At 39.2% G+C, this 14713-nt stretch overlaps 1 protein-coding gene across 1 annotated transcript in view; it reads right to left on the bottom strand.

Annotated features, from left to right (window-relative positions):
* The window catches only part of PCCA (propionyl-CoA carboxylase subunit alpha), a 324266-nt gene that overhangs the window by 136141 nt on the left and 173412 nt on the right, over nucleotides 1-14713 (bottom strand). Inside the window, exons 17-18 of the mRNA XM_054973482.1 lie at nucleotides 6929-7039; nucleotides 2659-2761 (exon numbers count right to left, since the gene is read on the bottom strand). Of these exons, the coding sequence (XP_054829457.1) occupies nucleotides 2659-2761; nucleotides 6929-7039 (214 nt within the window). The remainder of the gene's footprint in view (nucleotides 1-2658; nucleotides 2762-6928; nucleotides 7040-14713) is intronic.

The following is a 14713-nucleotide window of genomic DNA, read 5'->3' as shown; positions in this document are numbered from 1 at the left end:
AGAAATATGACATGGCACAGGACTTGATAAAGTTACCGTTACAGGTATCTTTTTGTAAAACAAACTGCTCAGCCAGTTATCTGTATTTGTATTTTTATTGCAATATTTTTTTATAAAATTTTATAAAAGAAGCCTATAAGGAACATGAAATCTTATTAGTCTCATTATGACCACTGAAGTAAAGCTAGCTGAGTTTAAATAGAACAGAGAAAGATATGGGCTATTTATTAGCAATTATTTAACTATAAAAGTAAAATGGAATGAAATTACAAAAGGAAGTAACAGAGCACGATATGCTTTTAACTGAGTTATATCTAAGCTGTCAAAAAGGACTTAGATATAAGCTTTTTTTCTGGCACAAAAGTGTTAAAATGACAATCCTGGCATTCCTAAGGTTTTGTCCCACTAACATGCTTTCATAGGCACCACTACAGCAAAAGATAATGGATTCGCAGAGCTTTTTCAACAACAATTAAGCCAGTGGCTCTAATTCATCACTGTGTAAATGTTTGCTGCACAAGGATATGAACCAACAACTCTCTCATACTGGACAATAAACAACATTATACCATAGGCACACAAAATACCTTTACTGCCTTGATCCTACCTCTTTATGGGGCAATGCTGTGCTTTGCTCAGAACTAAAGCTGCCATGCCCAGCTGAAAGAGAAAGCTGAAGGGTCAGAGAATCAGCTAAGTTCACGATTTCTGACACAACTTCAGGGAGATAAAGTGACCCAATAGAGACTTAAATAACCTCTTCATGGCGCCCAACAAAGAGTAAAATAAAGGTTTTGTCTTCCCTTTTGCCTTGGACACTCCTACATGTAGAGAGGTCATGCACTCTGCTCATTTGCTCTGTGGTATGGGGAACATAATAGGGGCCAAATAGAGATGAGGTGCTTTATTTTTCATCATCCCCTAGAGAACCTGCCTCATAAAATGTTGTGTATTTCAGATTCCAACACACTTGTTGATAGTCACGTCTGACAAGCGCGCAATGATGTTTGCCAAACAAATGTTTTTCTTAAATGATAAAAAAATTTCAGCCTGTTTTGTTAAACCATAATTAAAGTGCCCCAGGATATAACCTGAAGGCTCATGATGGTAAAACCTTGTAGAAACCAGGCACGCTTGTGTCTGCGCCATGTCTACATGGGAGACTGCCTGAGATCCCTGTGTGGTGGTAGTGGCGGCGATATAAAGTAATGAAGTTAATTAGCATTTTAAAATCTTGTACAATTCCTTTTGCTTTGAATACTTTTGAGCTCAAATATGATAGCATGATCATATCAATCTACCTTATTAGAGAAAAAATAAATCAAAACTTAAATTTTACACTGCTCCAACCCTAGCCTTAACATTTCAAGGATTCACAGGCCATCATTCTTTAAAACATCTGCAGTGTTTTGACACAGCACAGGAAAGTTTTGAAATATTTCAGTTTAATAGAGCCGTATTTTATAACTGGGGAAAACTGACCCTCCAAACAAACCAAAGGAATTTATAATTTAGTAAAGGTAGGGACTTTATTAGGTTAGGAACCTAAACATGGGCCGATTCCAGACGGCCCTCCCCATCCCGAAACATTGCGCGTCGTCGCGCGGAAAACGCAAAATATCGCATTTTCTCACGCGAGTTTTGCGCGACGTCGGGCAAAACTCGCGCGAGAAAACGCGATATTTTGCGTTTTATGCACGACGCCGCGCAATGTTTCGGGATGGGGAGGGCCGTCTGGAATCGGCCATGATTTCTGATCTCCCGTAACTATTCTGAAAAGGACAAACCATGAAAACTGGCACTAAGCTGTTACCATCCAAGTTATACTGAAAAAAGTTACACATAGCAAAGTAGGACTCAAACAGTGCAAGCCTATGCAGAGTTACACCCTTTTAAGTTCATTTATTTCAGTGGACTTCGAAGGGTCTGCTTAGGACTGCGCTGTTAATCAGAAAGTGTTTAAAAGTGAAATATGGTTTACATCTCCAAGTTGCAAAGAAGAGACAATGGTATACTTGAGCCTAATCCCTTGTTCCTATTCGTACAAGAACAAAACCATACACTGTTCCTACCTAGGTGACTTACATCCAAGAATATGCCTGTTAATTTTATCATGACTCATTCCACTTAAGTGGTACATTAAACAAGCAAGTTTACATTATGAATTTATACTATGAGATTTTGAAGATTTAATTTTGCCCCTAGTGTCAGACTCCACAGAACTATTTTGGGCATGTCCAGGGCTTGTGGGTTTCTAGAGAAATTTGCAACTTTTTAATGTCAACACAACAGGAGATTTTCCTCATAAATCATGAACTACTTCCACAATTCTGAATTTCAGGTACAGTAGGACACTTGGTGGCAGGAAGGGACTACTCTTAGAAGCAACGTATCTGTTGGATAAGCAGAACTAGATGAGTGGGGTCCTATGGCTCCTCACTTTTGTCTTCTTCACAGCTCAGGTCACTTTAGGCAGAGGTTATTCACCCATTCCAAGAAATCTGGGTAGTGGCAATGCTGAGTTCGTAGCTATCAAAAAAGCCTGCCTCTTCTAAGTACTATAAATGAATGCAGAGAATATTAAGAGTTGTATCAATTCTCAAGAGTGCTTCTGATACATATGTAAATTAATTAAAGAGGTCAAAACAACGAGCTTACCTTGGAATCCCTAGAAATCTCTGCGATCTACGCTGTTCAGCCACATACAAAGATGCCGCTGTTACTAAGAGTTCCCTTTTTTCTGAATCTGTCAACTGATGTCCTGGATTAAAAAAAAATGTTACATGTATCAGAGGTGCCAAAAAGGAAGTGCCTTCCTTGTTTATTCACTATTGTCCTTGCTTCCATAGCCTCCCATTGCCCAATCTCTCCACTCCATCCAGCCAAATTAATATTTAAAATCCCACCAGAAACACAAATTGTATCTCATCTAAACTACAGAACAGTCTGCAATATAATCCACCTAATGGAATTTCAAAACCTGAAATTCAGGAATGATTTCATACTTTCATCTAACACTGTCCACTTTCGCTAAAAATAATCCAAAAATGGAAGAAATGAAATGAAACTACAGCATCGTATGACATACTGTGACTCATTCTGGTAGTAAATTCTTGTGGGCATTTGAATTCGTTCGAACAGCATGTGTTTCAGTTCTTCATTTCCTAAAGCAAGGGTGGCCAACTTGTTCACAGTGGGAGACCATATGTCCAAGCAGTTGTTCAGGGCCCAATCCAGACGACTGGTGAGGGGAGACACATAAAGAGGTTCCCCATACTGTCACAAAAAGCCTCTGGACTGCACTGTTACCTTTTGTGCAGCAGGATGCTAGCTAGATCACAGGCATCATCCAAACCTCTCCTGTGCTATTTGGAGGATGGACAGCACATATCCCTATGCAAAGAAAGGCTGAAAGTGGCACTGCTCAAGCAAAAAAGCCTTAGAAATCTGTATTGTGCCTGCAATTTCGGGTTTTTTGCCCTGCCTAGGAGGAAGTCTCAGGCAGAAAAAAAATTATCTGGATACTGCGCCTGTAATGGTGAGACCAATCAGTTCTTGCAGAAAAGTCTATGTCAGTTCACCTGTTCTGTTTATGGTGACTGTCTCTTTCTGACAGCATTAAACTGTCAGAAAGTTTACAGCAGCAAGACTATTGCTGCAGGAAATCAACAACTGTAAATTAGAAGGACACCTCCCCCCCCCTTATTGTATCATTAGTTCTAAACCTGAAGCATTTCAAAAAGTCAGGATGTTTGACTTGATTCATGCAGATGCATTCTGGGAACTCTGCAGAACGAAAATGCCGTATCTCAGGAATCAGATTTGTTTCCTAGTGACACAGTGATTTAAACTTGCCTTTTCCCCCATATATAAGCAGACTATGCAAAGTTTACATTTGAATCAATGAACATTTTTAAATGGGGACCGTCCATCACAAGATTTTTTTAACCAGGCTCATTACTAGATCTTACCGCCTATATCTCATCTCTCATTAACTGGGTATAGCTTTATACAAGACAGAACAAAAAAAGGCAAACTGCTTTCAGAGCTATGGAGACTGGTACCACGCCTTACTTCTTATGATAATACAGAACTGTGTAAAAAGATCCTTGGCTTGATTCATAGTTGCTTCACCAAAGGCTATGGGCACCCTTTGTCCCAAATACATGATTTTTTTTTTAATTCTCCTCCCTAGGCACCAGCAATAGTACAATTAGTAATATTGTGTTTGGCATTCTAGAAAGAAAAGCCGTTAAGGCAAAAACTTCTTCCCCCATTTCAAGGGTGTGAAACTAGGATCTTACTACTAAGTTCAGGAAGTACAGTCATACAGGAACACTGATGCCTTCAGAAAGCCCATCACTAAAGTATGCAAAGGACAAGGAGCGAATGCCTTTTTTAAAAAGCTGCTTTGTCTTGATGAAAGCTGACACATGAGGAACATATATACCAGAAAATTAGCCTGAACATGTGTCAAGTACTCCACTCCAAGTAAAAATTTAATTAAAAGTTGCCAGCTGGGGTTAATAGGAAATCTGTCAGGATATTTCTTAGAATTAAGAGAAGTTGTTAAAACTGTTTATTTTATTGATCCCTGAATTCAAAAATCTTATTCTACTCTAACACATGGGTACGTTGCCTAAAACAAACCCATTAGTAAAATCATCATTTTTCAGACATCCTGTTTGGAACATGAAAGGGATGGCTGATCTTAGAGATCTTAGCTTAATTTTTTTAAAGGAAAATTGTCTAAAATTGACAACATAGCTCCACTTACTTAACTAGGATTTTGCTTGCATAGAACTTGGTGGGTACAGAGCCTTGGGTTTTTTACCTATTCTGCTTCTTCCTCCCATTCTCAGTCTTGATATACACTTGAGCATCTCGAGGCTTAAATTTGATATAAAACATCTCAGTCTTGATATAAACTTAAGCATCTCAGGGCTTAAGGGCCAGTTCACGCAGTCTTTTCTCCAAGTGATATATCACTATATGCACAATTGCTTGAGGAAAATACCATGAGACTGGAAATACAGTCAGATAGACAATGATTCCCACATTTATAATGACAACAACATTACAGCCATGATTATGGAAATAACAGCTGAAGTTTATCCATTCACTAAATGGTGGCCACAATACTGTCTCTATGTAAAGGTAAGCACACACCTATTTCACATGGATTTGGTCATGAAAATAATAAACACACAAGGTGTGGCTGTTTTACAAAGTACTTAATAAACATTATTATATAAACCAGTCTTCTGATTTACACTCTTTTTGATATAAAAGTTTTTCAGTTACAGATTTTTCTTAAGATGTTCTGAAATTATAAACATTATTAAAATTTTGTTCAATCATTAGCCTAACCATTAAATGTTGACAATTTTATTATAGCCTGCTTATAAGGTTGATTAAATGTCTTTCTATTTTCTTCTATACATTATTACCATTGTAAATTATTATCATTTGTAAATCATTGCTCAGGAATCATTACTGATTATCATCATTGCTGTTTTATTGAGTGAACTGTTTCTTGTGTTTTGGTTTCATCTGCTTTTTTAAAATGATGATTAAATTTATTAATGACTAAAAAAATTACAAATCAATGACTTTAAAAGATTAATTTGTAATCTACTGCAAATGTTTAATCTGTTATACTGTGGAAAGGAAAAGCCAATAAACGTGTTAAAAACTTATAAAGTGCTATAAATCTAATTAATGTTGTCAAGCTACAAGAACTGCCAGTTTCATTTCAAAATCTGAACAAATTATGTAACAGATTAAATACAATCTCTCTAGAACATGCCTTGGATCCATTACCATGCACAATTATGCAAATTAAAGTGTAGATAAAAAGTTACAATTTCTTTTTTGGTTATCACCATCTCTCTATCAACTAAATAGCTCAACTTTCAATTTTGCAGACACGCTGTAAGGGAGAAAAGATTTCTGGAACGTAGCCCTGGACTTTACGCAAGTAAAGAAGAAGCATCTCTCTACAGCCGAGCTGATGGTTACAACATACAGCAGACCTTTTACCATTCGAGTCGTCATGACTCATGATTTCACTTATTTGTGGGGTCTCATCATGTGATGCAGTCTTCGACCTGTTTTCACCCTCACCATGCTATCATCATAATCATTACATTGTTACTAAATTTTGTAAGAAAACTGGTTGCTTTGGCAAATGGAGGTAGCAGAAGTTTGTCTCCCTGTAATTTGTGGATTTTGCCATTCACAGTGTTATGAGGAATGGATCCTCCACAAACCACAACCGCTGCCAATGTTTGGTAGCTAATGAAGGGTTGTACCAAGAGCTGCACTAATACAGCATCACAAGCCATGAGGTTTGTTAATTTATTTATTTACTTCATTTATATCTTGACTTTCTTCCCAATGGGGACTCATCAATGGGGACTCAAAGCGGCTTATATTGTTCTCTTCTCCTCCACTTTATCCTCACAACAACCCTATGAAGTAGGTTAGGCTCACAGTATAGGAGTCTGTGACAAGTCACCCAGCTGAATTCCATAGCAGGGGAGGGAGTCAAACCTGGGTCTCTGATATCCTAGTCTAAACCACTACATCATGTTGATTAGATGGGCATTTGGGAGAAGTTGCATCAGTAGAAACATTTAGAATTAAAACTGCCAGAGACACATGGCCTTAATTCAGTAACTCCTGCTACCAAAATAATCAGTTTCTCTCTAGAGTTTAACTTCTCAATCTGACAATTAAAAGCCAACTTGCATTACAGCTGTCCTTAAAATTGAAGATAATCATTTCAATTTTGCAAGATACTTTAAAAAAATAAAATGATGTGGGCTGAGATTCGTTCAAAAAATGAGAACTATTTCAGTAGCCCAGAGAAATTAAAATCTTATAAACATTTTCATCAGAAATAATATTTCCATTGAGGACTAACCTTTAAAGCCATCTGGATACACATCAGGCAGAAACTTAGTGCTGATGTCTCCTTGGACAAAGCGTGGATGGGTTATCACTTCCCGTAGTAAAGCAATATTATGGGCTACACCTAGAAGTAAAGTAATGTTTAAGTCATGTTACAGTCGTATATCCTGGAAGAGACAACAAAACCCAGAATAGAATGGATATGCTAGGCAGATATATTTGGAGGTACTGATGCTTGCTGTGGGGAGAAAGCTAGAAGCACTCAAGTGTACAGAAGATCCAGATGTAAAAAATCTGATGAGATTTTATAGTACTACACAATCGTTCATTTTGAAAGCCAGTCAACATAACCAGACAAGAAAAATCTCAAGTGAAGTCAAACTTCACAACACTTTAAATAGACAACGTTTTCCTGTAAAAGAGACAATATTACTGGAAAATTCCGCAGGAGAGAGGAGATTTTTAAAGGTTAAAATGGACATTCTCTTTTTCTATTATTTCACTTTGGATCTAGACACTGACATCATTCTTCATGTATGGTGATGACCTGAAACAATTCAAAGACTACATTTTGGACTATAGTGGAAATATTTTGCCTTTTTGAGCCAGTACCAAGCTCCTCATAATATAAAGAGCCAGCCTACTACTGATTAAAGACCACTTCTTAGAGTGACTCTGTGTTCTGGAGAAGAGGGTTCTTTGGGAAAGAAGCCAACAGTGCCAGAAAATAAACTAGTGGGAGACAAAGTGCCCACGGGCACCACTTTGGGGGTCACAGATATATAAAAAGTATTTTTAACCAAACATAATCCTCATTTAGTGGAACAAAGAAACATAGAAACACATTTAAGGAAGCAATATTTAAAGCTTTCTTCTTGTGAATAAGAAAAACCACCTGAAAATAAAATAAGAATCTGTAGCATGGCTAGTAGAAATTCTGAGGTTTCACTTACACACATGCACACACTGAGACCTGAATGAGTACAAATATACTTAATAAGTAAACTGTCTGGCCCTGTGGTCACGATAAATACCATAGACACAAGCACCCTGTACTTGGCACTCACCAAACCATGATCTGAATAGCCCAGGCAAGCTCGATCTTGCCAGATTTTGGAAGCAAAGCAGGGGAGACCTTGGTTAGTAAACCAGGATTGGCCCTCGCTAGTGCTTGGATGGAAGACCTCCAAAAAAGACCAGGGTCACCATGCAGAGTCAAGTAATGGCAAACCACCTCTGTTAACTCTCTTGCCTTGAAAACCCAAGCAGGGTCACCATAAGTTGGCTATGACTTGACAGCACTCTCCACGACTACAATTAACAAAAACCACCACCACTCAAAATGGCTTGATGAGGACTAAAAAACTCCAGAAGGGGCAATTTCTTGAGAACAGCAGCAAGCCACTTAAAGGGAAAAGGGGTAGGAGAGAAAATGGGTCTTCTCAAGTCCCTAAAAGTTTAGAGAATTCCAGAAGGACAGCTGCATAAGGGAGTGGATATCAAAATTGTTCATCCTCCACTAAACCAGCAATTTTTCATGGCCTTCAGCTTGTAATATTACAGTACTATAAAATACCAGATAAAATATGAAACACCAGATCAAACCTGCTATTCAGTCCTTAATGAGCTAACACTGCCAGTTGTTGACAGGGATCTGTTTGTGTTTACTGATTGCCCCCAAGAGCTAAAATCAAATAGTATTTTAATTCGGTCCAAGCTATGTGCAAAAAGGAATCAAGTCAGAGACTCCAGCCCTTTCAGTCTTGAAAGTCTGTTTGTAGAGTTCAAAGAAAAAAAGGAAGCACATGGTATTCAGATAGCAAGATCAAGAAAACACTACATATGTAAATCGCATTCTAAACATTTATTTTCTCTCTGCTGCCAGAACTTATAAGACTATCTTAAACTATTCCTAAAATCAAACAAAAGTGTATTAATAACTACAGTTCTGAAACCTCAACAACAAGACATTTAGTACCCTAAGACTTAAGAAATTTCAAAGTATGATTTGCAGTTTACCATGACCTCAGTGAAAGTTCACAAGGTATTCCTCATCTGTCTGAATAACTATGAGGCTACAGAAATCTGGACCCCAAAGGAGTTTACTCCTGCTACCTGCTGCTTCCAAAACACCAGCCAGACATTAACCCCACATTCTCACAGGATCAAACGGAGGCCAGCCTGCATGCGCACTGAACTATATATTACATTCATCCCACAATGATATTTCCTTCTGCACCAACTAAAAAAAAAAATCACACTTTGTAATCCAAGCAACTGAGACAAACTACAAAACTCGAAGAATAATCACCTCTATTTTTTATTCACAATTGGGGGCGGGGGTGGGGGGAGGACTCGGTTACAAAAACAGGAATAATGGTGCAGAGTTGTTCTAAGTTCCAGGAGAAGAAACACAAAGGTTAACACGATAAGTAAATCTTTTATTCTGCTCTGGTTTTCAGAACAGAAAAGGAAAGTAAAATGGAACATCTTTTAAAAAATATTTAGCCTTTATTGAGTTTTAACAATTCTATGGAAATTACAGAACTCTTTGGATTAATGCCCCTAAATTCTGGAGACCTTTTTAAAAAATGTATCCCTCTGAGCTAGTCATTTTGTTAAGGTTTCTAAATCACCAGTATCACCACGACAACCATCAACAGCAAACCTTCCTCAAAAGGACTTCAATGCAGCCAACAAAATGGGATTTTCCTATTTTATCCTTACAACACTTCTGTGAGGTAGGTTAGGCCGAGGCAATGACTGGCCCAAGGACACCTAGTGAGACTGAAACACAAGTCTCTCTAGTCAGAAATCCAACACATTATCATTGTAATTCAACAACTTCTCCACTGGATTCCTGTGGTGAGTAAATCTCTTCCAGGTGATCAGTCAGAGAAACCTTTCAATTTTCAAAAGAAGTTGGACTCCTGCCCCACAGCAGACGGTCTACAGATTGAGGGCTTTCAAAGAATTACTAAGGGATGAGGAGATAAATGGTTGAGAGATTTCCTTTCCTGCTATAGTGAGTGATCTCCAGGTCTAAATGAGGAGCTTCCTGTATATCTGAACTTCAGCATTCTAGCACAATTGCTATAGTCCAAAGTTTATCTTTTCTCCCCCAACATGAGAAGTATAATGCATAGAGTGGTCCATTAGGGTATATGGGGCAATGCCCTTCCCCATTCCCTTCCCGCCTGCCACCTTACTATTCTCACCAGAGAGACCAGATGACAGGCTGTCAGCGATGTAGACAGCCAGACAGTAACTGACCACTAAAAGACCCTCACTACAAAGGGACACCCCCACACACACCTGGCCCATCCAAATGACTACACTAGTTTATTGAGAAGCAATAGCTGTCATTATGGTTCCCACTGATTGGTCAATAGATCTATAAGAATCCATGGACCAGGTCAATCTTTTTTCTTTCCACAGAGAGAAGGGGGAGGATAAGGGGGGAAAAGACCAGTCAAGTCATTCTCCTCTGATTTGATGGCTACCAAGGCCCAAACAAACCACAGTACTTCAGAGTCAGGCCTATACAATGGAATGGATCTAGGCTGGGTTTTTGTTTTTGTTGCCCCTAACACTCAGGACATTTAGCCCTGCCTCTTCAAAATAAGCAGGAGGCAGCCATTTTCTGTTACTAAAGGGTAAAGCCAGGCACAGAGGATTCACACAGCTATTTGTCTCACAATGAAATCTTGCTGCTGCGTGATGAAGAGATATGCTTCTTTCAGTGTGGAGAGAAAATACCTTTATCCCTTTCTTTGACTCTGAGAAGCTGAAAGAGAAATGTAGTGGAAGGTAACTCCTTCAGTAACTCATAGGTTTGCCAGGCTGTCCACTTTGGTGGGCAACGCTCCACCAGTTCTCCCCTGCTCTCGCAGCAGGAGAAAATGGGATGGTGTTGCAGGTGTGGCAATGTTCCTTTCCACCATGATGTCTTCAACGCTATAGGAATTTTCCCAATGTCTATGATCTTTACCACAGATACTGGGGAATTTCTTAGAGCAGTGCAATGAGTAGCAATGTCACTTTTGGGTGATCTGAAAGCAATTTCACTGCAGCAACGACGGTCCTCTTCCCCCTCTCTGGTAAGGCAACCCTAATAACTCAAGTTGTTATAACTCTTCCTTTCCAAGATGCTGCTCTTTGCCCAAAGAAAACCAAATCTCCAGTCTGCAATGCTATAAACACTCATTTGAAAGTGAATCTTATTAAATACAGGAGGACCTAATTCTAGTTAAACATGGATGGATTGTACAATTAGTGATAATTTAATGGCACTGCACATATTCTCAATAATTTTACCAGAACTTCTGGAAAAAGTTATATACTGCAAAAAAGGTTCAAAGGTTGTCGAAAGTCTCTTTTCCAGAACCAGCAGCTCATAATCTGTCTTCAGCTTCTACACACGACCAAAGGCCTCCAAGCTTTGTGTTATTTTACAACAAGGAAAATGAGTCTTTCAGCTATGATATTCATGAATTCTGGATCAAACTGAGACTATTTCATAAACTTTATTTTCTGAGTGATGGGCTTTAAGAGGGAGGAGAATCTGGTAGGATTTTTCTGCTGTACTGGCTAGCCTACTAAGACTACAAACACTGTAGTAAAATCAGAGTTTGCGTTAGGTTGGCACCTGCAAAGATATCCTTTTGTATAATTGTCCTCCTTTTGTTTCTAGAAAGACTTTTACATGCGGTTTCTTTCTTCTGCAGTGCTGCAAAGAAGGAGGATGGGAATAAAACTATAATTGGCTCCGCTTCCTACTGAATACTCTGCATTCTGCCCCAATGTCCCCAATAGGTTCCAACTGCCAGTGATTTGGTGAAATTCTGATAACTAGTAACTTTCATGCATTTATTTGCAAAGCTGGATTTGTTAGTGGAAACTTTCACATGTAATACCAAATCGCTGAATAATATCTTTTCTTGTAAAATCCTAGTGGATAAATATTAAGATCAATATATATTTCTAATGACCTGACTTGGATTGCCCAGACTAGCCTGATCTTGTCAGATCAGGGAAGTTAAGCAGGGTTGGCCTTGGTTAATAATTGGATGGGAAACCACCAAGAAAGACCTGCTATGCAAAGGCAGGCAATGGCAAGCCTTCTCAGTTAATCTTTTGCCTTAAAAATCTCACAGAGGTTGTCGTAAATTGGCTATGACTTGATGGAACCACACTTTTAACTGTTATATGCGCATAATTATTCCAAAGCTAGCATGTAAAATACTTCTGAATGTTATAACAGTTATGAAATGGGAAGTCTTAAATATCAAGGGCAAATCTCACACCGAAACAGCAACTATTGTATCATAGTTTCTAAAAAAAACACCCTACTTTTATTCAATTTAAAATAATCAGCTATGGTTACATCAATGTGTAGGGTTCCAGAAACTAAGTTTCAAGACAACTGGATTCACTTAGATTTCCTGACTGATTCCCAAGTGCTCTGGGTGGCTTATGTAAGCTGGTAAAGGATATTTTAGGTAGGTGATGTGAATATCTCACACTGGAGGACAATGAGAAATGAGCCTTTGAAGGCAGGAATGGTATTTATTTGTTCTGGTAACAGGCTTGCTCCCTGACAAGGATAGTCCAGGCAAGCCTCATCTCAGAAGCTAAGCAGAGTCGGCCTTGGTTAGTAATTAGATGGGAGACCTCCAAGGAAGACAAGGATCACTAGGCAGGCAGGCAATGGAAAACAACCTGTGTTAGTCTCTTTCCTTGAAAACCCCAGTAGGGGTCACCATAAGTCAGCTATGACTTGATGGTACTCTCCATCTCCACAATAGCTTTGTCCAAATACAGGGTTTGGTACCCATTTACCCAAAGCAATTAAGTTATTCATGGTAAATTAGTTCTTGAGTACGGACTTCAACATTCTGCCCACTGCACCACAATTTCAGAGTACTTGCATACAAGATTTTAGTAGTCAACATTCCTTCCTCACCCCACCCCAGCCCAGTTATTACTTCTTCAAAACTGCCATCCATATGAAAAAGGGAAGAAATAAAATCTAGACTCCCCAGCCAGTGTAATCTTCAAGATGGATTTCCATACTCTTGTACAGGATTTAAGCATGTTGAATTACAAAAAAAATTATACTTACCCCTTTAATATTTAGGAAGAAAAACCTGTACAGACTTACCCACCTGTCTTTTCTCCCAAAATATCAGTGTCATGAGGTATAAAATCAGGGCTTTTTTTCAGTGGGAACGCAGTGGAACAGAGTTCCAGCACCTCTTGAAAATGGCGCGGCGGCGCGGAGGGCAATCTAAACTCCCCTCTGTCTGGAGATCAGAGGGTGGGGCCACCAGCCATGTGACTACTTTTGCAGAGGGCGATTTAAACTTTTAAAAACTCCCCCCTTGTTCCAGCTGACCCAGTGACATCATTGTGCAGTCCTGAGTTCCACCACTGAGTTCCACCACCTCTTTTCCCAGAAAAAAGCCCTGTATAAAATTATACAGAAATTGTATGAACACGGCAATCTACGAGTCATAGACTTTAATTAGTAAAACTTAGAATAAGCTGTTGTACTTCATCATTCATGGGAAACATTCTTCAGAATAAATATTTACTAACACTAAACATATTCTGTGTTGATTAGCCCTTTTTACAGTATTAAGCTTCTGTCAACTTGACATTCAAAAACACAAATCTGCATTTATCTATGTAAACTTAATTGGTGTCCTACATGTCTCTCCATAGATAAACAATTCAATATATTTAACTTGCTGAGAATTTTAATTGTGTTAAGTGGAATGGAAAGAACTTTATTTGCATAGTTACAAGTTGCAAATGCATTGCATTCATTTTTATGAGAGATTTGAACTGCATAATGATAATTGAGCATCATTATTGTAGAAGACTATCTTAAAAATGTACTTTACACATTAGACATGTAATAAGTGCTTTTTTTAATTAAAAAATTGAGGTGGAGGGAGACTATTTGGTGTACTCGGCTTCAAAATGCACCTTCTAAAAAGCACTAATAATGAACAGGGAGAACATTGCTCACTCCCTATCAACAGAAATCCACAGTCACTTAAAATGTTTCACATTTCTGACAACACTGTATAAAGTACAAATATGCATTCCAATAGATGATTGATTCCTCCCATTATCAAGTAAATAAATGCCTGCAATCTGGATTATGGTCCTCACCTAATTCTAGGTAAGGCTGCAGGTCTTTAAAAGTGCCATACGTGGTGTCATGGGCTGGGCTCGCCCAAGCTGATAGTCCAAAGTCCGAGCACTAACATGAAGCCAAGGGGGAGTACAAGGTTCAAAAGCCAAGTCCAGTCTGCAGTCAGAGCACGAGGTAAACGCCAGGAGTGTGTCCAGAATCCAAAAGCCAGGTCAAGTTCAATCCAAGGTCAGTTACCGAAGTGTCAGGTCTAGATGCAGGCACGAGTAAGGTATCAGCAAGGTACACGGAGTGGTTGCAGGTAGTTAATACTTTGCTTCCATGCCTGACAGTTTCTCCAGCCAGGCTTTTATAGCCAGGTATGGTTTGCAGCCAGCTGTTGGGGCTCCATCCTGACGTTACTCATCACCGCTCTCCAGCAGCTGGCGTCGGCTCAGGAGACGAATGCTGCGCCGTCTCTCCTGCAGTTCCAATCTCTGCCATTGTCTGCGGCACTCTTTGGGCGTGGGTGAACTGGGGGGATGGAAGTCCCTGGCTGGGCTTCACCTGTGGCGTTGGGGCTGGAGGATGCTGGTGCCTCTGCCTCAGCTGCTGGCTGTAAATTCTGATCAGCCAACAGCTGTTGTTCCTGAT

The sequence above is a fragment of the Eublepharis macularius genome, chromosome 3 (genome assembly GCF_028583425.1).
Source record: "Eublepharis macularius isolate TG4126 chromosome 3, MPM_Emac_v1.0, whole genome shotgun sequence".
Classification (NCBI taxonomy): domain Eukaryota; kingdom Metazoa; phylum Chordata; class Lepidosauria; order Squamata; family Eublepharidae; genus Eublepharis; species Eublepharis macularius.
Note: the sequence above shows the minus strand (reverse complement) of the source record. Positions and strands in the feature narration are given on the sequence as shown.